The sequence below is a fragment of the Acomys russatus genome, chromosome 21 (genome assembly GCF_903995435.1).
Source record: "Acomys russatus chromosome 21, mAcoRus1.1, whole genome shotgun sequence".
In the NCBI taxonomy this organism is placed as follows: domain Eukaryota; kingdom Metazoa; phylum Chordata; class Mammalia; order Rodentia; family Muridae; genus Acomys; species Acomys russatus.
Genome location: NC_067157.1, coordinates 32,483,635 through 32,507,729, shown reverse-complemented (window position 1 = coordinate 32,507,729; position 24,095 = coordinate 32,483,635). Strand labels below are relative to the sequence as shown.

Below are 24,095 nucleotides of genomic sequence, written 5' to 3'. Positions count from 1 at the left end.
TCCAGCTACTTTTAAAATTCGTCTGAATAGACAGTTTATCAGTCACATAGTTAAAAGATAAGACGGCAGAAAGAAGGGTCAGAATGGCTAGAGGACATCTTCACGCTGCCCCTACAGAGAAAGAAGATGTTTTGTTGAACAGCTGTCTGCAACTGTACAGCAGAAACGTGGGCTGGGAGAGGCCATGGTCTCTTTCTCCTTGAGGTGTCCAGAAGGCACTAGGCTTACCCCTCACTGAGCTGCCCGGGATCAGTCAGGACCCATCGCCTTTCTACCTAATCATCACAAGTCAACCGGATATTGACTACAGACAAGGGGAAGGAAGATGGGGAGGGACGAGAACAAGCTGTGTTCGGTTTGGCTCGGATGGTCAGGAAGCGCTTCGTGATAGCAGTGATTGCTGCTGCGATTATAGCTCCAGGACTGCAGGGTCTTCTTAGTGTAGCATCTGAAGCTGGTGGCGGTGGTCTGACAAGCTCTGACCTCTCCTCCTCCCCTCTGCTCCTCTCCTCCTCCCCCTCCTCCCCTCTCTCACTCATGCGTGTGCCACATCCTTCTCTCCTAGTGTTCTCTCGATGTCAGTAGAGTCAGGTGTTCTGTATACATAACCAGCCATTAGGGAGGATGTTCCTCTGCTAATTTGAAAAACTCCCTAAGGGTGATAGGTAGCATCTTTAACCTTTGCACCCCTAGCATTTAGCAACATTAGAAGGAACACTCATTGAAAATATAATTATGTATTTGGAAATTAAAATTAGGAAAGATTGCCATTACTAATGCCTTTTTGGTACTCTTGTAAATAGTTTTTTTTTAAAGATTTATTTATTTATTTATTTATTATGCAGCTCTCTGCCTGCATATACATCTTCAGGCCAGAAAAGGGTATCAGATCACATTATAGATGGTTGTGAGCCACCATATGGTTGCTGGGAATTGAACTCAGGACCTCTGGAAGAACAGTCAGGGCTCTTAACCTCTGAGCCATCTCTCCAGCCCCTGTAAATAGTTTTTTATTGAGATATAATTCACACACTATAATATTCTTTATAAAAAATTTATTCTTCTTTCCTACAGTATATTCTGACAGCAGTTTCCCCTTCCTACACTACACACACACACACACACACACACACACACACACACACACACACACACACCTTCCCTCTCCCCTGGATCCACTCCTCCATTTCCCTTCAGAAAAGAGGTGCTAACCAAACACAGATACAATAAGCAAGGTGGCTCAGTGGATGACAGCACGTGCTGCAAAAGCCTGACACCTAGGTTTGATCCACACAACGTGGATCAAGAAGGAGTATAAAGAACTCCTTCTAGAACGCTGCCCTCTGCCCTCACTTGCGCACAGTGGTGCGTGCACACCTACATAATCATACACAATAACACAACACCACACACAATAATAAGGATCAAAATACAGTGCATAGCTTACTGTTTAATTACAGTCAGCACTATGCAAGTCTCCACAAGAAACCGGTGTCCATCAGCAGCCCTTGCCAATTGGTAAACATAGCATGTGTTCATATGGACTCCTTATATTTACATTACACGTAATGTAAACCACTGATGCACTTCCCGTACATTTTTGCACAGTAAAAGTTTCATTTAAATGGAATCGTATAATGTGTTGTCTGGGTTTTTTGTTGTATTTCATACAGGGTTTTACTCTGTAGTCCTGATGTTCATTAGACCAGCTTGGCCTCAGACTCACTGTGAGCCTCCTGTCCCAGTCTCCAAATTGCTTGGACTATCGGCATAAGCCGCCACACGCAGCTTAGTGTGGGGCCTGTTAGCACTGGGATTTCAGGCTTCCCCCGTTTATGCTACGCACCAGTGCTTTGCGGCCAGATATGCGTATACTGCACTTTCCTACCTGCTCGTCACTTATCAGCAGTTGAGTTGTTTCCACCTTTAGCTGTAAGGCTGATACTGTTATGACCATGTGTTGGTATGAAAAGGTTTTGGTGTAGACCTATGTTTTTTATTTCTCTGAGATTGGTGTAGAAGTGGGCAACTTTTTGGATCACATGATAACTATTTTTAACATTCTGAGGAACTCCCAAACTCATTTCCAAAGCGGGTAAACTATTTTGGAACCCAACAAGAAAGGTGTGAGTTTCTCCTCTCTCCTCATCCTCGCCAGGGCTTGAATTCTTTGTGTTCTTTTTCATTTTCCCAGAGTATGAGGCATGGTGCTGCCGCCCTGACTTTGATTTGCTGTTTCCTGGTGGCTAATGATGCTGAGCATTTATGTTGTTTTTCTGTCTGCTTTGAAGAAAAATTTATCATTTGCCCGTTTAATTTATTTGTTATTCACTCTTAGTAGCTTTTCATACATGGAGATGTATACACACGCACACACACATAGTGTGCAACAATCTTTCAGATGTATTCTCTACAAATGTTCCATGCCTTTGTGTGTTCCTTCTGCTTTCTTTATGGCATCCTTTGAAAAGAAAAACAGTTTTGATGTTTGTGGTGTTCAGTTTATATTTCTTGTTTTGTCCATCGTTTTTGTATCATACGCAAAGTCACAGTACCTAGCTCTGTGTCCCGTACATTTGCTCCTTTAATTTCTGCTTGGATTCTTACAGTTTTAGTTGTTACATGTAGATATGGGGTTATTTCTTAGTTAACTTTTTAAAAATGGTATGATCTGAAAGTTTAGCTGTATACCACTTACTGCCCTGTCCTGGTTGTGTGGTGTCCTGTCACCCTTGTCACCAGTCATTAACCTCAGCAGCAAAGTGTACTTACGCATCCTCTTATATATTGCTTCTATATAATATGTTTTTGCCAAGTGCTTGACAAAAATAAGGGGCTCTTTCTCTCTTTTCTAAATCCCAGCCCAATGGTTGCATGTTTGTATTCTGAGATCCTTAGACAGATATTTCAGTGTCTATCAGTATTTTTCAAGGCGCTTGGTATACAAAATTAGCAAAAGCATTCTACTATATATAGGAACACAGACTGGATGAAGGAATTCCAGGTAATTGATAGAGAAAAAAATAAGCTTTTAGGATGGAGAATGACTGGAGGGGGAGGGGCTGCCCTCCAAAGGAGACTCATGGAAGACTGCCCAGAGAAAAGCATTTAACAAAGACCTAAAAGCCTAAACTAGGAATACAGATACTGGGCTAGTTGAGGATCAAAAAAGTCATTTTCCTTAGCTGGGTTAGTGATGCGTTTTAAAGAGTTTTGTCAGCACTGCAGGGAGTTAGTGTGCCGTTATAGAGAAACAGTCCAGGTTGAAAAGATCTTAGCAGAGTGTGGCAAGCACAGTGATCAGCAGGCAGGCAGCACTTCAGCAGCAACGCTGGGCAGGCCTGTGCGGACAGCAAGGCTTGCAGGTAGTGAGCAGGTTGAAGACAATGCTAGGTTTGTTGTCGTGGCATATATTTTGGAAAGAGGCCTTCAGATATATGCAGTGCAATTAAAGGAATGAGGAGCGTCTTCTGAGTTTGGGCTTTGGGAATGTGTGAGCTGCTGTTCCTGGTTTGTTTTTAACAAGATGAAGGATGCTGAGTTGGAGGAAGCGGGTGTGAGAAGTAGAGCTGGGGCATGAGGGTGACGGAGGGAGGGAATGGCCACGTGAGGCTTATGTTCGGGAGAGCAAGGGACAGACTCCTTTTTTAAAGAGCTATGAAGCTGGACCAGGGCTCCTGTGGAGCCGGCATGGCTGAGGTACCTGGGAAGGCAAGTCAAGGGGATTTTACAGAAGAGTGTTTCAAAAAGAGGAGTATTTAACTGTCACCTGCAGGGCAGAGAATTGGTAGAGTACAGAGTTGACCTTTGTATGTGGCAAGGTAATGGCCTCTGGTTACTTCCCTTAAATGGGCACAGAACACATTAGTAGTGAGGTGAAAATGGCGCAGAGCAATGCCGGATTGCAGAGGTGAGCCAGTCTTTTCAAACTGTGTGTCACGGAGCACTAGCTGGGTGGGAGCACTGGTGCATGGCAGTGTGCACATTTGCCCCTGTGCGTCCTTCGGGGCTTATGTAGCCGTTGATAATGTCCCGTGGAAGTAGTAATTATGCTGTGAAGTTCTTAAAGTGTGGGAGGGGATGTGAGCATGGGTTCTCACAGTAGAGCTGGCCTCAGGGAGCCTTAGCCTCCTGGTGGGCAGGCAGGCTAGGTCTGCACAGACAGAGCTGATGGTAGGGAGGTGGCAAGCTCTTGGCTGACTGTTCTCTCGGCGGGAGCTTGGGTTAGGCTCTCGAATTAAGATAGTATGAGAATTTCTTCCTATGGATTTCTAATGTACAAATTGCCTTGTGCTTTTCTGTGCTTGGAATTGCACTGAAGTATATGAGAAATGATTTTGCCTGGATCTGTTTCCATTAAGTATTTTTTGTGTTTTGTCATAAAAGAAACTGACTTTCTATGCTCCCAGACATATTTATTCATAATTGACCTATCTTATAAATGGGCTTATTCTGCCTATTTCTAACATTAGGTTGTCAGTTATTACAAAAGAATCTTGCATGCCTCTCCTCTCTTTTTACTAACCTATAAATCATAGCAACATAAATATTGAGTTTTTTATAATTTTTTCACTTCTAGCTCTTGCATATGCCTCTCCACATTCCCATGTAAGCTTCTTAATGCCATGGAACTTACTCTTTTCAAAAATAGTGCCATCTCTTAGGCTATATCCATAAAAATACAGTCAGGTTCAATTTAGCTGTTAGGCGTAGTATGAGATGAGAGTGGAGTGTGAAGGGTGATGTGGCCATAGAGTGTGCTTAGAACAAGAATATGGAGGAAAATTAGGTGACTCATTCAGTAAAATGCCTGGCCCAAAAGCACAATGGCATGAGTTAAGATGCACAGCACTCATAAGATGCTGGGCCACAGGGGAGGCAGAGGCAGGCAGGGAAGCCGGAGTTCCCTGCCTCAGAAAGGAACCCTGGCTCAAAAAATATGGTAGAGGTCAACTGAGGTAAACACTTGATGTCTACCTTTGCCTCTATCATATGCATATACCATTGCACATGTATGTATACTCATCCACATGAGCCTGTACATATAGATATAGTCACACATACACACACACACACACACACACACACACACACACACAATGCTATAAAGTGATTATGTCAGAACTATCTTGAAATGTATTTTTTACCAAAAACATGTTTTTAAAAATATTTAAATTTCAGAGAATATAACTTTTTAATACATACTAATTGCTCACATGCATCCACACACACGCGCGCGCACACACACACACACACATACAATCTGAGCTTGATTATACAGTCAAGATGTAGTGGCATAAGGATTGGGAGTTCAAAGCCAGGGTCACCTACAGAGAAAATTCAAGGCCTGGACTACATAAGAACCTTTCTTTTAAAAAATTTATGTTGAGGTCTTTAATCCGCTTGGATTTGAGTTTTGTGCAAGGTGACAAATATGGGTCCAGTTGCATTTTTTTTTACACATAGACATCCAGTTAGACCAGCACCATTTGTTGAAGATGCTATCCTTTTTCCATTGAATGGATTTGGCTTCTTTGTCAAAAAACAAATGATCATATGTGTGTGGATTCATATCTGGGTCTTCGATTCGATTCCACTGATCAACCAGCCTGTTGCTGTGCCAGTACCATGCTGTTTTAATTACTTTTGCTTTATAGTACAGTTTGAGATCAGGTATGGAGATTCATCCGGAGCACCTTTTATTGTACAAGATTGTTTTAGTTATTCTGGGTTTTTTTGTTTTTCCATATGATGTTCAGAATTGAACTTTCAATGTCTTTAAATATTGTGTAGGTATTTTGATAGGGATTGCATTGAATCTGTAGATTGCTTTTGGTAGGATGGCCATTTTTACTATGTTAATTCTCCCGATCCATGAGCAAGGAAGATCATTCCATCTTCTCATGTCATCTTCAATCTCTTTCTTCAGCGTTTTGAAATTTTTTTCAAACAAGTCCTTCACTTGCTTAGTATGTCCCCTGGAGGGGGAGACCTGGTGGCACTCAGAGGAAGGATAGCAGGTTACCAAGAAGAGACTTGATACCCTATGAGCATATACAGGGGGAGGAAATCCCCCTCAGGAACAGACATAGGGGAGGGGAATAAGGAGAAAATGGGAGGATACAAGGGATGGGATAACCACTGAGATGTAACAAGAATAAATTAATAAAAAAAAAATTTTAAAAAGGAATAAAAAATGTTTAAAAAATTTAAACATAATGTTTATATGTATATATCTGTTTGTATATGTTCATCATAAAGAAGGCATGATTGATTGAGTACAATATTATTTCAAGAAATGGATTTCAGTTATTTGTAAGGGTTTTAAAAAAATAATTTTAAAAATATAATTTCTTCCTGACTTTTTGGAAACTAGATAAGAACCAATTAAACCTTATTGGCCTGAAGCTCTGTGGATGGCTGGCCTGGGTAGAGGGCCTGCTCTGGAAGTTAGCCGTCCCTGTGTGCAGAGTCCGAGCAGTCCGCGGTGAGTGGAGCACTCTGCTCCACTAAGAGAGTGGCTGTGCTTCCGAGGGAAAGGCTAACACCTATGTTCCTAATGACCACAGACAGACCCTTACAGGGTTAAGAAACAGAGAAGTAAAGAGCACAGGAAGTGATGTAAAGAGCACAGGAAGTGATGGCATGAACACTCCTGCCCAGAGGGCCCTCTGAGGTGAGGTGTTATGAGGGAAGAAGATGAGTCCAGTGAGCAACATTGTGAAAAATGGGCAGGTGTGAGGAATGGCAGGAGAGGGGGGGGGGGGAGAGGAGAGAAGTGAGGGGAGAGTGGTGTCTAACAACAGAGGCCTGGACAGTGTGTTGAACTCAGTCAGTGCAGTGTGATGTGGAGACAAGCTGAGTTGAGAGGGGCTGCGGGTGTTGTGTTCTCTGTTGCTTGTCAAGGAATTGATATTTTCATGAAGCTGTAGGGAGCTCCTGAAGTAGCTTTGTTGTTTATATTATACTAATAGGTACTCTCCACGCAGAATTTGGAAGAGCCTTCATGACACCCACGAGGACCTGGAAAGTATTCTCCGTGAGAGAACCAGCTCTTCTGGTGTTGAAAGAGAAAAACCCAGAGTATGGTCAAGTAGTGCAGTCCTTCAGAGGCTTGGAAGTAAGGACTCCAGGCCATTCCAGATAAAGCTCCCCTGTGAGGCAGGACAGTATGCCAAGAGAGGGAGGACATAAAGGCTTAGAGACAGCCAAGAAGCCTTGAGGTAGAGCGCCTTGTGTGGAGGCCTATTGCTGCAGTATTGGTTTGAGTGGACTAACTTTAGTTTTGATCTTCGTGTAGGAGAATCACATTGGTAAGCTGTGAACTGCAGGTCCTGGGATTTTGTTCTGAGCTCAGACAATCCTGATTAAATGTTATTTTTAAGAGCTTTTCCCTAACTGCTTCACATTCCAGTTGTTGTTTTAATAATTCTAGTGGTGTGAGAGGTTAGAGAGAAAGGGCTGCTGCCACTGCACTGCTGTCATGCTTGTCACTTCCTTTGGTACTAGTATTTCTCATTTCTTTGTCTTGGCTTATAAAGAAAACATCAGGGGTCTAGAGAGATGGCTCAGCAGTTAAGACCACTGGCTGCTCTTCCAGAGGACGGGAGTTCAATTCCCAGCACCCACATGGCAGCTGTCAACTATCTCTCAACTCCAAGTCTGACACCCTCACACAGACATACACGCAGGCAAGACACCAATGCACATAAAATAAAAATAAATAAATTAGTAAAAAAAAAAAGACACCTGAGTCCTTAGATCACATTTGGGCTTTTTTCTTAAAATACTATAAACCATCTTTTTATATATCTCACTATACTGCAAACCAAAGCAGCAGAGTTATTCTTAGAATCTATGTTCTGGTATAGAAAAAAAAAAAAAGATAGCTGTCTGGGAACAACTAGAATGTGTGAACTTTAGCTAGATAACATCAGTGTCTTTGCAGCTATAATTTTTAAACGAATTTTTGAGGAGTCACCAAAGGTTGAAAATGTATAAAGCTGCAGTGCTGGCACACGCAGCGTATGATCTAAATCCGGCTGCTGCGACTAGACTTGTAGTGTGACTGGAAGTGAGTGTTAGAACTCTCCCAGAGAAGCTAATTATTAGGTTGTTGAACCTTTTGCATTCAAATTTATGTTTTGGGGCAGTAAGATTTTTTTAACTGGAAAATTAGTGCTTGTGTGTTTTGCCTGACACTGTTCATAGCCTAACAGAACAGTGAGAACAGCTTTGCCACTAAGTTGACAGAAGTTCTCAGTAAATTTTTTCTTTTTCCCTATTATAAATTTCATTCAAATGTTGTGCCTTTAGTTTTTTTCAGGATGAAAATATTAAACTGACTTTGTCAAACTGTGGTTTTTGCATGAAGCAAGCAGAAAACCGTGTTGTGAAAAGAGGGTAGACTGGCATGGGGCAGGCTATCTTAGCCAACCTTTCTGTTGTTGTAAAGTTATTAGGCAACCCTTTTCCACAGCATGTATTTCAGAAACACGCATTGCTTCATTCTATTTAATGGTTATCATTAATTTCTTCCTCTAGATGAAATTCTAAATATATGTCAGATCACTTTGAAAATCTTTTAACTTGTAATATCCCCACTAATAGTAATTGATAGTTATCTCAAATCTTAGAAATTGAATTGCCTACGCTATAATGTTGCTACTTGTCACTTTATTAACATTTGAATTGTATCCAAAAAAAGATGTCAAAAAGATCTGAATCATAAAAATTGCTTAGGGAGACATGTAATTATTGTGCTCAAAGTATTGAGTCTTCTTGTTTGAGCAGAGGCATTTAAGCACCCTATTGTAATTTTCTGCTATTTGTTTTTGTTTTAGCACAGATAAAGTTCTAAGGAGGAAGATTATGAAAGACATATGTATGTCTGTAACCATGGCATAGATATAGGCTTAGAGTCATTAATTATATCTCTAGCATGCACCTGTTCATTCACACGGCACCTTAAATATACTGTTTAACATGTTTGAAAATAATTTTCAAGAATACAAAAGTAAAACTGACTGGTGGCTCTAAGAAGAGGTTAATTAAACAGTTAAGTGACAAATATGTCCTTTTGTAGGTAGAATTTTTAGTGAAAGCAGAGAACCCTGAAAGAACTTCTTACTGCGTCATCTACATTATACTTGCCTGATGATCTGATAGATGGCACTAATAGCTCATATTCATGAAGTAGTATATTGGTATGACACTTTGTGGTTTATTTTGCAAATAGAAGTGTTTTACTTTTTATAATACAGGCAAAAGCCCCGCCATTGACCAGTACCACCAGCACTGTTTAATGTGTTCACTGCATTGCCCAGTGCTTGATCATTAACATGTAAATAGAACATTATGGCTTTGTATCCTCTTTACTGGCACACTCTTATTAAAGCACAGACCAGACTTTTATTGAGACCTCCACTTACAGATGAGTAATGAAGCTTAACGGCTTCCTTTGTTATTTTAGTAGCATATAGTTATGCCATATTAATTTTGGCCAGAGCTTCATAATGGATCCTGAGAAATTTTCAAGTTTGGTAATAAATTAACACTGATGTGGTTTTAACTCCTTCTAATTATTTTGAAGAATATTTTTGGCTGGGAAGATAGCTCTGGGGTAGGGCACCTGCCTAGCATGTGCAAAGTCCTGATTTGATTCCCACAATCACACCCACGAGAAGGTATGTTTTATGTCTTATGAGATAGCATAGTAATTTTGCTATTTTAGTGCTGTATTATTGTGTGATCTTAATTGACTTTTCCTAAAACCTGCTAAGGAAAAGAAGTGAGTCTTAGACAACCAATCATTGCTTGAGGAGCAGAAGCATTTGCACACGTGTAACTAATGAAATGGACAAAGGGCGTCTAGCTCAGCAGAATACTAGCCGTGTAGAGCACACATTTGTCATCCCAGTGAGCTCTGTTTGGTTTTACTAAAGCAAAGTAAGTAAAATAAAAAGACATTTTCACATGCTGATACTTAAATATGGCATGCTATCTTTTCTTTTTTGTAATTCAGAGGTTATGATTTGCAGTAAAAATTTTAAATTACGCTATCTCAGATTATTAAAAAGGACATATCTTATGATTCTTTAAAAAAGAACAAGATTGAATTATTCATAATTAACAAGACTAAATTTTTCCTGAAGCTAATTCTAACTTCTAAGATAAAATTACTAATAGACTTTTTACCTATTTTAGTGAACCATTCTAATGAAAATGCACTTGTTACACATTTTATTTCTTGGCACTATTATACTCAAAACAGTCATGATAGGTTTTACATGTTATAGAATATTGTATTTACATATGGAAATTAGCTTGATTAATGTTCTTAAGTAGTCATTCTCTGTTTAGTCTTTAAGAAAAAGATATGTTATGCCATGGAGACTTTGTCGCAGCAAGTGAGACTGTAGTGTGTTGCACTTACCGTCCTGATCTTAGAAACACAGCAGCCCATGTGTTTCCCTTTTCTAAAAGGGCTCCTCTGCCATTTCACTAAAACACTCAAAAATTGTGGGTGGCAACATTAGAGCCCTTTCTTAAAGCAATCAAGGAGTCATCTTTATATTTACTGTACTGTAAATTATTGCATAGTATCAGTCCTAAAGTAAGTAGATTAGAAAGGTCCATTTCCTTGTTGTTCACTGTGTTTCCTCCTTAATAAAGACCTGTCCTGGGTTCCCACTGTGAGCACTAACCATCTGGCTCGCTGCCATCCCCTGACCTGCCACGCGTCCTGGTTTGGGTAGGAAGCAAATAGTTCCCGTCCAGTGTTTGCCTCAGTAACCTAGGAAATCTGAGGTACTGTGTCATTTGCCTCAGTAACCTAGGAAATCTGAGGTGCTGTGTCATTTGGCTCAGTAACCTAGGAAATCTGAGGTACTGTGTCATTTGCCTTTTCTGTTCCAGGTCAACAAAAATCTCTCGATGACCTCACCACCACCAGGCCCTACAAAGAAGCCGAGGGTAAAGCAGTCCTTCGTGCTGACCACCGAGGAGATCGTTCATCAGTTTGGATTCCCGCAGACTGGTGAGCAGCTCTCCTGCTTTGACTGTTGTTTTAAGTGTTCAGTGCTATTTGTTTTTTTATGAATGTGCTTATCTCTACTCAGAAATAACACTTGTGGTATCTGGTAGTTGGTTTGCACATCTGACAGAGTGTACCCTAGCATCTTTTTTTTTTTTTTTTTTTTTTTTTTTAAGTCATAGAGCTCAGATTTGGTCACTTTAACATCAACTACCTGAATTTACATCATGTTAAAGAGATCGCTTAGAACTTGAAAACTAGAAGTTCTAAACATGTACAATATGAGTTCCGATTGAGTTTTTCAGTTGAATAAAGGAACCATGGTTTATGGATAATTTTATTTTTATCTCTTTTTAAATTTTATATAAAACCAAAACATTGTGTCTTTTTGTGGGTATGAAAGGCCACAGCCTGAAGTGCTGTCACAGTTCTTGGTATTAGCAGGTTAGTAGAAAGTGCCCAAGGTCTACTTTAAACCTGCATTATCGCGATTGCAATGAGCTGTGCAGTTGGAAATGTTAGATTCATGTTTTACGTGTGCTTGAACAATGTTTTCAAAGGATATTAAAGAAAACATTCATGAGAAACGATAAATCTTTGTATTAAAAGATGACATTTTCTGTCCACTATTTTTTATAGTAGTCAACCTACTACCAAGTTATTTAATCAAGAGCTGAACATCACAAAGTACTTCTCTGTGATGAAGACTGTGGCAAAAAGGCTTAGCTTGACTAGACCAACATAATCTACTTTGAAATTTGTGGGCCATATCACTTTTCTACTGTTAAATATTTGGAGTTTATCCTTATAGAAGTTGTGATAGTCTCTATATAAATTATTCCTTAATGAGGAAAGGCTTGTATTCAGAAATCTTGTGCGTACTTTTGGTTAATTTTTCTTTCAGAAATGAAAATGGCATTTGTTGAGGTAACTCTTAAGTTGAGGTGACTTGAAGATATTTTGTAAGTGCAAGGTACTATATAAATTTGACATTTACATTATAAATTGCTCGTGTGGAAAGTCTGAAAACACTCAAGAGTCCTAATTTTGAATCACTCTAGTAACTAAGACGCCCCATGTTTTAGAAGCTCCAGTCGCTAATGTTGCAGGTGGGCAGCAGGGCTACAACAGCAGTGCCAGTCACCAGCGGCCCCATCAGACATGTGCTCCTCTGCCCCGCTTTCCCTGTACTGACCAGAAAGGAAGGGCCCTTGCTGTCCATCCGTTCTTACCATTTCTCTGCTGAGGTCAGTTTTTTCTGGGAAGAAAAGTTCAGTTGTCTCAAAGGCACAGAGAAGTTGAATGTCTGGTCACATTACTGCATTATCTTAAATCAACCAGAGAAGTGCATCTTCCAGCCAGTGAGACACACGTGACAAAACAATTCTCCCGTGTTCTATAAGAGAACAGAAAGAATAGATGGGAAGGTTCTTGCAGTGGAGTGATTCTTACAGAAACAAGGATTCGGGATAGAGAAACAGCGGGATCTGATAAAGGGAATCATGCGAACGTAGGTGGGCCAGTGCCATAGGCTCTCATAGCAGTGGGTTCTCTGAGTGTGAGTGGGTTCTCTGAGTGTGAGTGGGTTCTCTAAGTGTGATTGGGTTCTCTGAGTGTGAGTGGGTTCTCTGAGTGTGAGTGGGTTCTCTGAGTGTGTGCATTTGTGTCATAAATACCTGTCATGGGTGTGCTATCTCAGAGACATCATGAGTGAGCCATAGGGTACAGGCAACGTGGCTACACCTGACTTTGTTTTGGCCAGTGATGTGCTTGACCTCTTTTTAAGTCGTATCCTTCCTAGAAAGTTTATTTATTTAAATTATAAAATAAAACTGTGATCAGTTGTAAAACAAGCACTACTTTCTTCATTAAAAACTTAGTCTTTGTGGAAGGAACCCCACTCGCAGCCGGGTGAATGACCCTGGGAGGAAGCCCCACTGGCAAAGGACTGGAGTCTCGGGCAGTTCTTCATTGAGCTTTGGTCTTCACAGCCCTACAGGCCACTGGGGTGTTTGGATTCTCTCTAAAAATTTTGTAATTCTAGGGTATACCTAGGAAGAAATGAGGGAGGAGCTGAGGTGAATGTGATCAAAATACATTGTATGCCATTCTTAAAGAATTAATAAAAAATATTTTAGAAAAAATTATATTTGTCTAATGTTCAAATAAGTTTTAAATATGGGTACATAAGTATTTTTAGTTATACCAATATGTTAGGATATGAAATATAGGAACACTAATTCAAACAGTGTGCATGTAATGTTTAGAAACAGAAATCTTGGGAGTTGTAGAGATGGCGCAGTGCTTAAGAGTGAATACTGTCGCTTTGTTCTGTTGACAGTGTCCTTTGCCTTATAGAAGATTTTCAGTTTCATGAGGTCCCATTTATTAATTATTGATCTTAGTGCCTGAGCTGTTGGTGTTCTGTTCAGGAAGTTGTCTCCTGTGCCTATAAGTTCAAGGCTCTACCCCACTTTCTCTTCTAATAGATTTTAGTGTGTCTGGCTTTATGTTAAGGTCCTTGATCCACTTGGACTTGAGTTTTGTTCAGGGTGATAAATATGGATGTATTTTCATTCTTCTACATATAGACAATCTGTTAGACCAGCTCCGTTTGTTGAGGATGCTATCTTTTTTCCATTGTATGGTTTTGCCTTCTTTGTCAAGAATCAAGTGTTGGTAGGTGTGTTTATTTCTTCAATGGAATTTCATTGATCCACTGTCTGATTCTATGCCAGTACCATGCAGTTTGTATTACTGTTGCTTTATGGCACAGTTGAGATCAGGGGTGGAGATTCCACAAAAAAAGACTCCTCCCAGCAGGGGATCGAAGCAGAAGCTGAGTCTCACAGCCAAACTTTGGGCAGAGGGCGGGGAGTCTTATGGAAGAGTGGGGCATAGAACCTGGAGGGGACAGGAGCTCCACAGGAAGACCAGCAGAGCCAACAAATCTGCATCCTAATTGCCAGCGGAGAATGAAGTACCAACCAAGAACCATGCATGGAGAGGACCTAGGCCACCTGCTCAGATGTACCCAATAGGCAGCTCAGTCTCCATATGAGTCCCCTATTAAGGGGAGCAGGGGCTGTCCCTGCCACAGACTCTGTTGCCTGCTCTTTGATCACTTCCCCTGGCAGGCTGGCCTTGCTAGGCCACAGAGGAAGAGGATGCAGGCAGTTCTGATGAGACTTGATAGGCTGGGTCCAGTTGGTAGGGGAGAAGAGCTCCCCATCTCTGAGGACTAGGGGAAGGGCATGGGGGAAGAGTGAGGGGGCTATGATCAGGATGTAAAATTAATAAAGTAAAAGAAAATAAATTTTAATTTTAAAAAAGTCAATACTGCTCTTGCAAAGAACCTGAGTTCACGCTCTAGTACCCAGGACAGGCAGCTCACAGGCACCTGTGTCTCCAGCTCCCTGGGTCCAGTGCCTTCTTCACTCAGAAGTGCCCATTCCCATAGATCGACACACACCATGACTAGAAATGAAATAAATAGTAAAATATGTTTATATACACACATGCATATGTATCACACACGCATACACACACACACACACACACACACACACACACACACACACACTTGTGAATAGAAATCCTAACTGAAAACCCAGATAAAATACTCAGGCCTTGCAGTGTTTGCACAGGGCATCGCTATTTGTCCAGAACTCTGATGGTCAGACCCACATGCAGAGAGACTTCGTTCTAGCCCATGTACAAATGTGTTTACAGCTGACAGTGTATGCTAACTGTATTTACTCAAAGCAAGTTCTAGGAATTGGGACTGTTAGAGAGATAAGCATTTCTTTAAGTGGTTTATGATCCTCGAAGTTTGTAAAAATTCTTTTTTTTTTATTTTTTAATTTTATTTTATTAATTTATTCTTATTACATCTCAATGGTTATTCCATCCCTTGTATCCTCCCATTCCTCCCTCCCTCCCATTTTCCCTTTACTCCCCTCCCCCAAGACTGTGACTGAGGGGGACTTCCTCCCCCTTTATATGCTCATAGGGTATCAAGTCTCTTCTTAAAAATTCTTATTTACTCTAAAATGGTTAGTAATTTCCTTGCTGTAGCCTCTCAAAGACACATAGTATTACAGTCCCTGCCATCAAGGAACATATGCTGGGCTTGGGAGACAGTAGAGTCTGCAGCAAAGTAAGTTAGTGGGTTAAATTCTCAAAGTGCAGATTAAAAAATTGTCCCAGGAAAACAGACTAGTGAAGAGGCTCCTCAGACTGCACATCCAGATAAAACTGCCTCCTTTCCTGCAGAGCAGCAGTCACACCTTCTCAGGCCCAGCACTCCACCCGCCTGCAGGTCGCTGTGGCAGAGATGGCTTGTGGCCACACTATTGTCAGCCAAGGAATTCACTTTTTTTTTTTTTTTTGAGACAGGGTCTCTCTGTGTTGTCCTGGAACTCAGTCCGCAGAGCAGGCTGGCCTCAAACTCAGGGATCTGCGTGTCTCTGCCTCCCAAGTGCTGGGATTAAAGGAATGCACCAATACCACCTGGCTAAGAATTCACTTTTAATTTTCTGTATAGAATAGAATTACCCAAGGTATGACTATGAAAAGTAAGCCATATATTATGAGATAAAATGTTTTTGAAAGGTATTTCTGGTATCTGTGTGAGAGACAAGCTACAGTAAGGAAGAGCTCCCTTGAAGTACTTAAGTTGGGGATTGTTCATTGGCCTATTACTCCAAAGAATAATACATGAGCTAGCCTGTTAAAAAGTAAACCATCTATTTATTGAGGAAGTTTAAAAGGAATTCTAATTTAACATTTCAGGTGAGATTACAGGTTACAGCTCACATAAATGCTTTATGACATAGTGAGCAAGCTGCACTATATCTCAAAGTTGGAGAGGCCTCATATTAGTAAGTTAGTAATAGCATGCCTGAAAGCTCTAGAACAAAAACAAGAAATAATGCCCAAGGGAACAGATATCAAGTTCAGGGCTAAAATCAAGAAAATAGACACTACAACAAACAAAAATAAATAATCAATAAGCAAAGAGTTGGTTCTTAGAGAAAATCATTAACCTTTGGCCAACTTAAGTAAAAGGGAGAAGACCCAAACTTACCGGGTTAGCGATGAAAAGGGGGAGGCAACAGCAGACACTGAAGAGACCCAGAGACTCACAGACCTGAGCTGGAAAATCAAAATGGCCTCCGTTCTTTTTCAGTATAGTAAAGAAATACTGAGTAATATCAATCTGTATTTGCTTAAGCATGTGAAGTGTTTTGTATGTATCTTCGTCTGCTCACAGCAATTTTACAGAAGTTCAACATGGTTCATATAGAGTAAAATCATGTTAATCTTCCAAAGGCCTAGCCCTTCTACAGTGAACGTTGAAAGTCTCAGAAGCAGGGGACCAGCTTGCTGTGACTCATGCAGCCAGTAGCAGCTCCCTGTGACGTGATACAGCACCTCATCCTCGCCGTCCACATGCCAGTCCTCATCCAAGGAGGGCCTAAGTTTGGGAGGTCAAGTAGCCTCCTCGTTCAAGGGCCTGGGAGAAGCTGTACTTACAGAGATTCTCTGCCAATGGCACACAGTCACTTTACTGTGCCAGGTTTTCCTAAAGAATAGCAACTTGAATTGTACTATTTGGGAAAGTGTCAAACAAGATACCTTAATTCTTGATTATTAATGAAGTTATATTTTCTTTGATCTTTAGATAGACTTGTGCTCACCATTTCTTGTGTTTTTATAAAAAAGCCCAGATTCTAGTGTAATGTGGTATTTGATCTCTAGTGAAAAATCAACAGGCTCTCTGGAGAGAAATCTTACTCTGTGTCGTTTTGTCTAAGTCCAGGTTCCATTTAGCCATCTTAAGTAAGTCTTTACTGTAGAGCTGGATTGTAAGACACTAGCTTTGGTGGTACAATCCTGCAGTCCCACTCGCTCAAAAGACTGAAGCAGGAAGAACACTGAGCCCACAGCTTCAAGAACAGTTTGGCCCTTATGTGGGCTATTTAACAATACAGTCTATCACCGTTATGAGTAGATTGAGTGAGGGGAGGAGATATCAAAATTTTTCATTGCTGGTAGTTCAATATCTGCATTGTCTCTACAAGTTATTGTTCAAAGAGTGTTTTATGTGTTGAATGTATTTTTCATATCATTTCTCTAAGTTAAGTGTAATTCAGATTAAATAGATGAGTCAAGCAAGATAAAGTAACTTTATTTATTTAATCTTCATGTCTTTTTAATTATAAACTTGAGTCTGTGTTACATCTAAGCTGGAAGCATGATGCTTCTTGTGTTTCAAAGAAAAAATACATTTTGGCAAAAATTAAGAAATAGAATGACTCAATAAACACAGCTGATGTTAAAAGGGGGTTTCCATTTTAAGGAAAGTAAATTAAGCTTCAAAGACTTTCCTCAGCCCTCAGCCCTCAGCTCTCAGCGTTGACAGAGCTTCTGTTAGTGTTACCTAACGAACTCAAACTGTTAATTGAAAGTGTGTCTATTGAATTCTAACTTCAAACTTTTCAAAATTCCAGAATTTCAAATCAGTGGTGAGATAAATGAAAAGAATTAATTGTCATAGATTAAAGATAATCTCCATAATTAACTGATTTTCTGTAAGCAGATATCTTTAATTGCACTTTACGGTATTGAAAAGAATAAAAATGTTTTTAATGTATGGTTTTTGAAAGAAAGACTTTATTCCCCCACCCCCACCCCACCCCCTGCTAAAAACCACTTTTTCAAATATAACACATTCATCTTGGTGGGAAAAGCCTTGGTCTTTGGTGTCTTTGGTCTGATTCCTAGTTTTCCTCAGTAGCTGTTGGCTTTCTCTCTCCAACTAGATGCACCTACATTTTTCAATTCAGAGTATTGCTAGTGTCATAAAAATATCTTTGACTTTAAAATATGCAAAATATTTTGAAGTTATACAGGATTTCCCCATTCTTGTTTTGAAATCTTGTAATTTGCATTTTGGCCAAAGTAATGGAGGAAATCTTATTTAAAGGCCTGGTTTAATGACGTGTGTTAAGTGGAGATTATAGGAAAGAAAATGTGTCGGAAGGGCAAACAGCGAACACAGGACACCATGCCAAAGGACACCACGATGAGGTAGCCATCAGGGAATGTCTCCGGACATCTCCCAGGACAGGACAGTCCACAGAACTCACTTTAGCTTTCTACCTAAGTGCCAGCTTCATTCAGGTCACCTTTGGAATGTGGGGTTAAGACCATATATACTTAAAAACCAAGGTAACATTTCAAAATCTGTGTTAATAGTATTTGCAAGATCATGCTTTGCCCCACATATGAAAAACAGCCATCAAACAAAACACTCCATTTGAGTTTGCTGTGTTCAGAAACATGTCAAGGTGCTTCATGTAACCAGCTCTATAGCCTCTTGAGGAAGTGTCCTTCTATAGTGCATAGCATCAGAGTGGGAGGAGGGGCGTCTCATTGCATGTGTTAGCTAACAGTAATGCGTAGAAGAGTCACTTCCACGATAGGAATCACGATCGCTTTTCTAATCCTGCCTTATTGCTCAGCAAGCCACTTAACTATTTCACCTTCTCCTAAACCGCGTATGGTTGCCCAAACGGTATGCTGTTGAGATTAAAAGTTCCCCAGCCTGCCCTTTGATGGCGTGGGCGAGGGAGGGATGGGAACCACCCCGTGCCCTCGCCCTGCCCCTTGCCACCTGCAGCAGGCAGGAGAGCTGGCTCCAAGGTTATGAGAGCAAGCAGGAGAGTGGGCCCTGTCCTCTGCCTGGGCAGCACAGTAGGGCTGGCCCTGGTGATGTGGGTACATGTAGGTGAGCCAGCCCGAGGGCAAAGAGCAGGAAAGCTGGCCCTGCCCCTTGCCAGCTGCAGCACTGGGTGAGCTAACGGGGCAGTGCTGGAGAGCTCACCCTGGTGGTGTGGGAGAGCTAGTGGGCTGAGCAGCTCAGCTATCCAGGGCTGTGAGTTGGCCCACCCCAACATACACCTCATCTGTGACATGCTGGAGTGTGTGAATGGGCAGATCCTACAGCTCCACTGCTGCAGGCTCTCCATGGCACAGGCCTGCAGCAGGCTGTGTGAGGGGAGTCCCTGTGAGGATCCAGTATTGACGGTGTCGCTGAAGCCAAAGGGCTCAGACCAGACCAGTGGCCCATTGCAGTGAACATTTGCAAGGAAGGACGTGGGCCAAAGGGTGTGTACTCTGGGACACACTGCAGCTTCCATGAGATGAGTTTGGGGTTTTGTTTGGTTTAGGTTTGAGTTTGGGGGCGGGAAGGCTGCAAGGGTGGAGAGGGAGGGGATGGGGAGATGAGTGGGATCGGGGAGTGGAACATGAAATTCACAAATAATCAAAAAGCTTAAAGTGACAATAATAATAAATGTTGCAACTACTAAGGAAAAAAAATCTTTAAAAGCTGGCATAGCTCAGTAGTGGTATGGCTGGTATTCTTGGGACCCCACACCTTAAAATAGTACCTTTTTTTTTTTTTTTTTTTTTTTTGAGCTTTCCTTCAAAGAATCAGCTGGTTTTGTCCTTAGAAACAGACAAATATTTAAATATTCAGTGATTTTTATGAACTGAGTATTTTTTTAAGTATATGTTAAAAAGAGAAGAGCTATAAACCTGAGGACTGGGGACAACCTGTGAAGATTGTCATACATGACGTGGAGACTAGCACGCCACACATGACGTGGAGACTAGCACGCCACACATGACGTGGAGACTAGCACGCCACACATGACGTGGAGACTAGCACGCCACACAACACATGACGTGGAGACTAGCACGCCACACATGACGTGGAGACTAGCACGCCACACATGACGTGGAGACTAGCACGCCACACATGACGTGGAGACTAGCACGCCACACATGACGTGGAGACTAGCACGCCACACATGACGTGGAGACTAGCACGCCACACATGACGTGGAGACTAGCACGCCACACATGACGTGGAGACTAGCACGCCTGGTTTTCTTGCTGCTTACTGATGGTTCTAGAGATCCAGTGTGGTAGCACGCAGTGTGAAGTCACTTATAAAATGGTTAAGCACCCAATGTAGGGGCTACCATTTTGACTTTTAAGTTATGAGAGTAAAGAAGGGATGAATTTGTGTATGTGTCAGGCAGCTGGCTGTGCCTCTTAACTATTTAATTGCCATTGCTCAGCTCTACCAGAGGTCAAGGATCCCTCCACAGCTGCTGGCTGTGCCGTCCTTCACCCTCTCTCTAACCACCAATCATCACAAAAGGCCTGAGCATGGGACACATTTCATATTTGGATTTTTCTAAGCATTGATCAGATCTTAATTGCCTGGATTTGACCTTTAACAGGCCATTATTTATATTCTCCTCCAGAAAAACAGACTTTGTTATCAGATTTTCCCTGTATTTGGAATCTCTGAAAGTCATGTTTGAACTCTACGTTAAGAGTGTGGATTCTGGTTTCACTCCCCAGAAGAGCGTCTTAAGTCCCCGGTGACTGGTGTTAATCTACCAGTTAATATTCAAATTTAGCCCCATCTATAAGTGATTCATTTTAATAGTGACATTATAATTCATCATTTGTTTCTAACCCTGCTGATAATTCAAAATACATTCTATATGTCATTTCTTAGTTTTAATGACATTTTTGCCAACCCTTGTGCACAGGGAGATGAATTTATCAGGACTATACCCTGAGTCATTAAATCCATCCCAGTGTTTTCAGGGGGAGAATCTGAATGCAAACTTCTCATCTAACTCAGCAGAGTCAAATGAGCTTGGGTCTGCCCATCATTTCCTAGCCAGGATGTTCTGAGAAAAATCAATTTATTCAATGTTTGTAAGGTACATATGGTTTCAGCCTTACAAATTTCAACCTCCCCCCCCCCATCTTTTCAAAATAGGAAATTTATTCTAAATTCTTGTGTCTCCATCACTTCTTCATGTGGTGGTGTGTGTTTTTTCTTCAGGAGCCATCAGATTTTATTCCATTTTCCACCCAGTGATAATACAGCCCATAAAAAACAAAAGCATGAAAAAAAAAAGCATGTAACTGAAATTTTTAAGCTGTAGGAAAAGTTTAAGTAAAGACTAATTGGCTAATCAGTATGAAAACTATGTGCCCTACATAACCAACATGTAAATTCAAATGATTGATTGATTGATTGATTGATTATGTATACAGTGTTCTGCCTGCCATGTACACTTGCCAGCCAGAAGAGGGCATCAATTTACATTATAGTTGTTTCTGAGCTATCATATGGTTGCTGGGAATAGAACTCAGGACCTCCAGAAGAGCAGTCAGTGCTCCTAACCTCTGAGCCATCTCTCCAGCCCGTGAATTCAAATTTTAATGATTCTTATATTTACCTTTTCCAAAGCTTTCTATTTGATATGTTGTTTCTTGATTTATCCTATTTTTATTCTGAAGGTGTATAAAATTATCTGCCTAAAGCATCTTTTTATAGGAAGTTCCAATGTAAAATTGTAAGATTGGTACAAGTTGAACAGAGCTATTATATATGTGACTGAAATAAATATAAAATCTAATCTGACAGAAAATGTCCAGCCTCACAGTTGTATAGCAAGATACTGATTTCTGTGAATGTGGCCGAACGAGGTGTGGCCTTGAGTGCCTGCCTGCGTCTGTGGTCCACTCTGCTGGCTCACTGCAGAGACCAGCCTTGTGGATCTTCCTGGGGAAAACACTGGATTCATCTTTGACACCTCTCACCCTTCCTACACTTTGTCTCCCTCAGAGGCTTCTCGTTTCTCTGTTCTAAGTCTCTCACAGCTGATGGGTTGCCCCTTCTCTCTGTGATGAGCTCTCACAGGCACGCGCTATGGCCACCGTTGCATCTCTCCGAGTCTTTCAGGGCTCTGGCCGCTGAGTTTCCTGTTTATTTGTTTGCATTTGTTTACGTGTGCTATGTTTCCTCCATGCCAAGGGCTTATCATTTATTTGTTCTTTTCTGAAGATGAAGGACTCGTTGTAAGTATGACTTAGCTCTTCTATTGTGTGAATAACTGTAGTTTCACCAGGTCATTTGCACAGCTATTAAAATCTTACATTTGTGGCTAATGTGCAGTTTTATTTAGGACAAACAGGAAAAAGGTGTCAGGATACTTGGCAAAATGAGAACGCCTAGGACAGGTCTTAGGGCTCGAAGCCCTCCCTCTTCCCAGTGTCACCTTGGAGAGAGGCTCTGCTCTTCTTCTCCTGGGCACCCCACCCCCACCCCACCCCCTGCCGTTTAGGGCTAGCAGCCTATTTGGCTTAACCGTTTTTTTACCTTTGAATCTATCCCAGGTTTCATTAGTTCGACTTCTCCCAGATGCGCTGGTTACATGTTGATGGCTTCTATTATAGCCAGGGCAGCACTCCCGAGGAGTGTCTGTAGCAGATGTTTCTAGTCATGTTCCATCGTACAGAAGTCTGAAGTTTCAAGTAAGCTAAACAGGGCCCTGGTGCTGCTGATCCCAGTGGCTGGCTCTTCACCTTATCATCAGTTTTGATACATGCGGTTACTTCTTAATACCCGGTTTCCGGGACACTGCACTCTGTTGGTTTTTCTCTTATCTTGTAAGTCAGTCCTGTTATCTTATGCTAGATGCTTCCTGGTTGCTGACCTTTCTTAATAGACTATTCCTCCCAGTTCAACTCTTTTATCCCCTGCATATGCTGACATCTTTAGTAATTGCATGACTTTAAATAAACCTCACCTACCAGTGACAGTCTGCCATTGTCCCTGAACTCCAGCTGTGCACAGTCCATTACTGTATCCCTTGAGTCTCATGTGACACGAAATATCACTAGTGTGACTTAGGAACTCAGACTTTAAAACTACAGATGGCCTGTAGGTACATAGAGAACTCAGTTCTGGTCAATCTACTTCTATTTAAGTCTTTATTATCTGATCCCAAGAACATTATTTGTTAAAGAATTGTTGGTGTTTAACTGGATATGAGTAATGCTTTTAATAGCAAGCTTCCTTACCTGAGGGTTTAGAGGCCTTTAGCGACGCTATTTTGTCAGTGTTATTAAAGGAAATCTTGTTGCTAGGCATGGTGGTGTGTGTTTGTAAATTCTGCCTTGAGGACCCTGAGGCAGGAGGTTGAGTTGAAGATGAGCCTTGGGTTCGTGGAGTTTGAGGCCAGCCTGGACTCTGTCCAGGACCTTGTTTCAAAGAAGAACAAAAAGTCTGCTGAATGGCGTTCACAGGAACAGCGTCTCCTTCTTCTCTTGCTTAAGTCAGTGCACGAGATTCTGGTACAGTTAGCCAGGAGACCTTAGATATGTCCCCTGTCACTTGTGGTACGGCACTGAGGGGCCTTTTTTCCCTTAGTGATAAAAAACGTAGTGTTAAACTTGTAGTGTTCACTGCACGTAGAAATATTTAAATAAAATATATGCAGCCTCCAACACAGTAGAAGTTACAGAAATATAGTGTATACCTCTACTCAGAATCACTGTAGTAACTGAGCCTGCTCTTAAAGTTGTCTAATTTCCCGCTCAATTTTAGAAAGGAGAAACACTATGTTCAACGACTTAAACTTTAGTGAATCTCTTTTGTTAAAAGTATTCTTTTAAAAAAAAAAAACTTTAAAAATTTAAAAAATAAAGTATTCTTATTCCTCTGGTACATATGTATTATTTATTTCAAAAGAGAGCTTTTTAGGAGTATTGTCTAAAATGTTTTAACAGCAAAAGCATTTTCTGTTTTATTATTCCAAAGTAAAAGATGGAGTAATCCTTGCCCTGGCTGAAGTGCTGTACTGTTTGTGAGTTAGTGCCGTGCTCCAGGGGGAGGATGGTGCAGGCGAGTACCAACAGGGAGAGAACAAGGAGAGGAGGCCACTTACAAAGTGAATAATTAACCTGACCAGGCACAACTTCACCGTTGTTTTTACACCTTGAGAATAAGACTGCTTACTGTCTTAATATAGTTCACTGACAACCATCAACTGCATTTTGCTATTTTTATGTTTTTAAACTGAAGTTGACAACTTTTAATGTTTTCACATAATACAGCATATAAAGGAATATTAGAGTTTACTTCAAAGTACTCAAATATAGGGCAGATTTTTCT

The 24,095-nt window shown here is 41.1% G+C and overlaps 1 protein-coding gene across 1 annotated transcript in view; it reads left to right on the top strand.

Moving 5' to 3' along the window:
- The window catches only part of Ahi1 (Abelson helper integration site 1), a 127,523-nt gene that overhangs the window by 44,545 nt on the left and 58,883 nt on the right, over positions 1-24,095 (top strand). Inside the window, exon 17 of the mRNA XM_051164304.1 lies at positions 10,918-11,038. Coding sequence (XP_051020261.1) covers positions 10,918-11,038 — 121 coding nt within the window. The remainder of the gene's footprint in view (positions 1-10,917; positions 11,039-24,095) is intronic.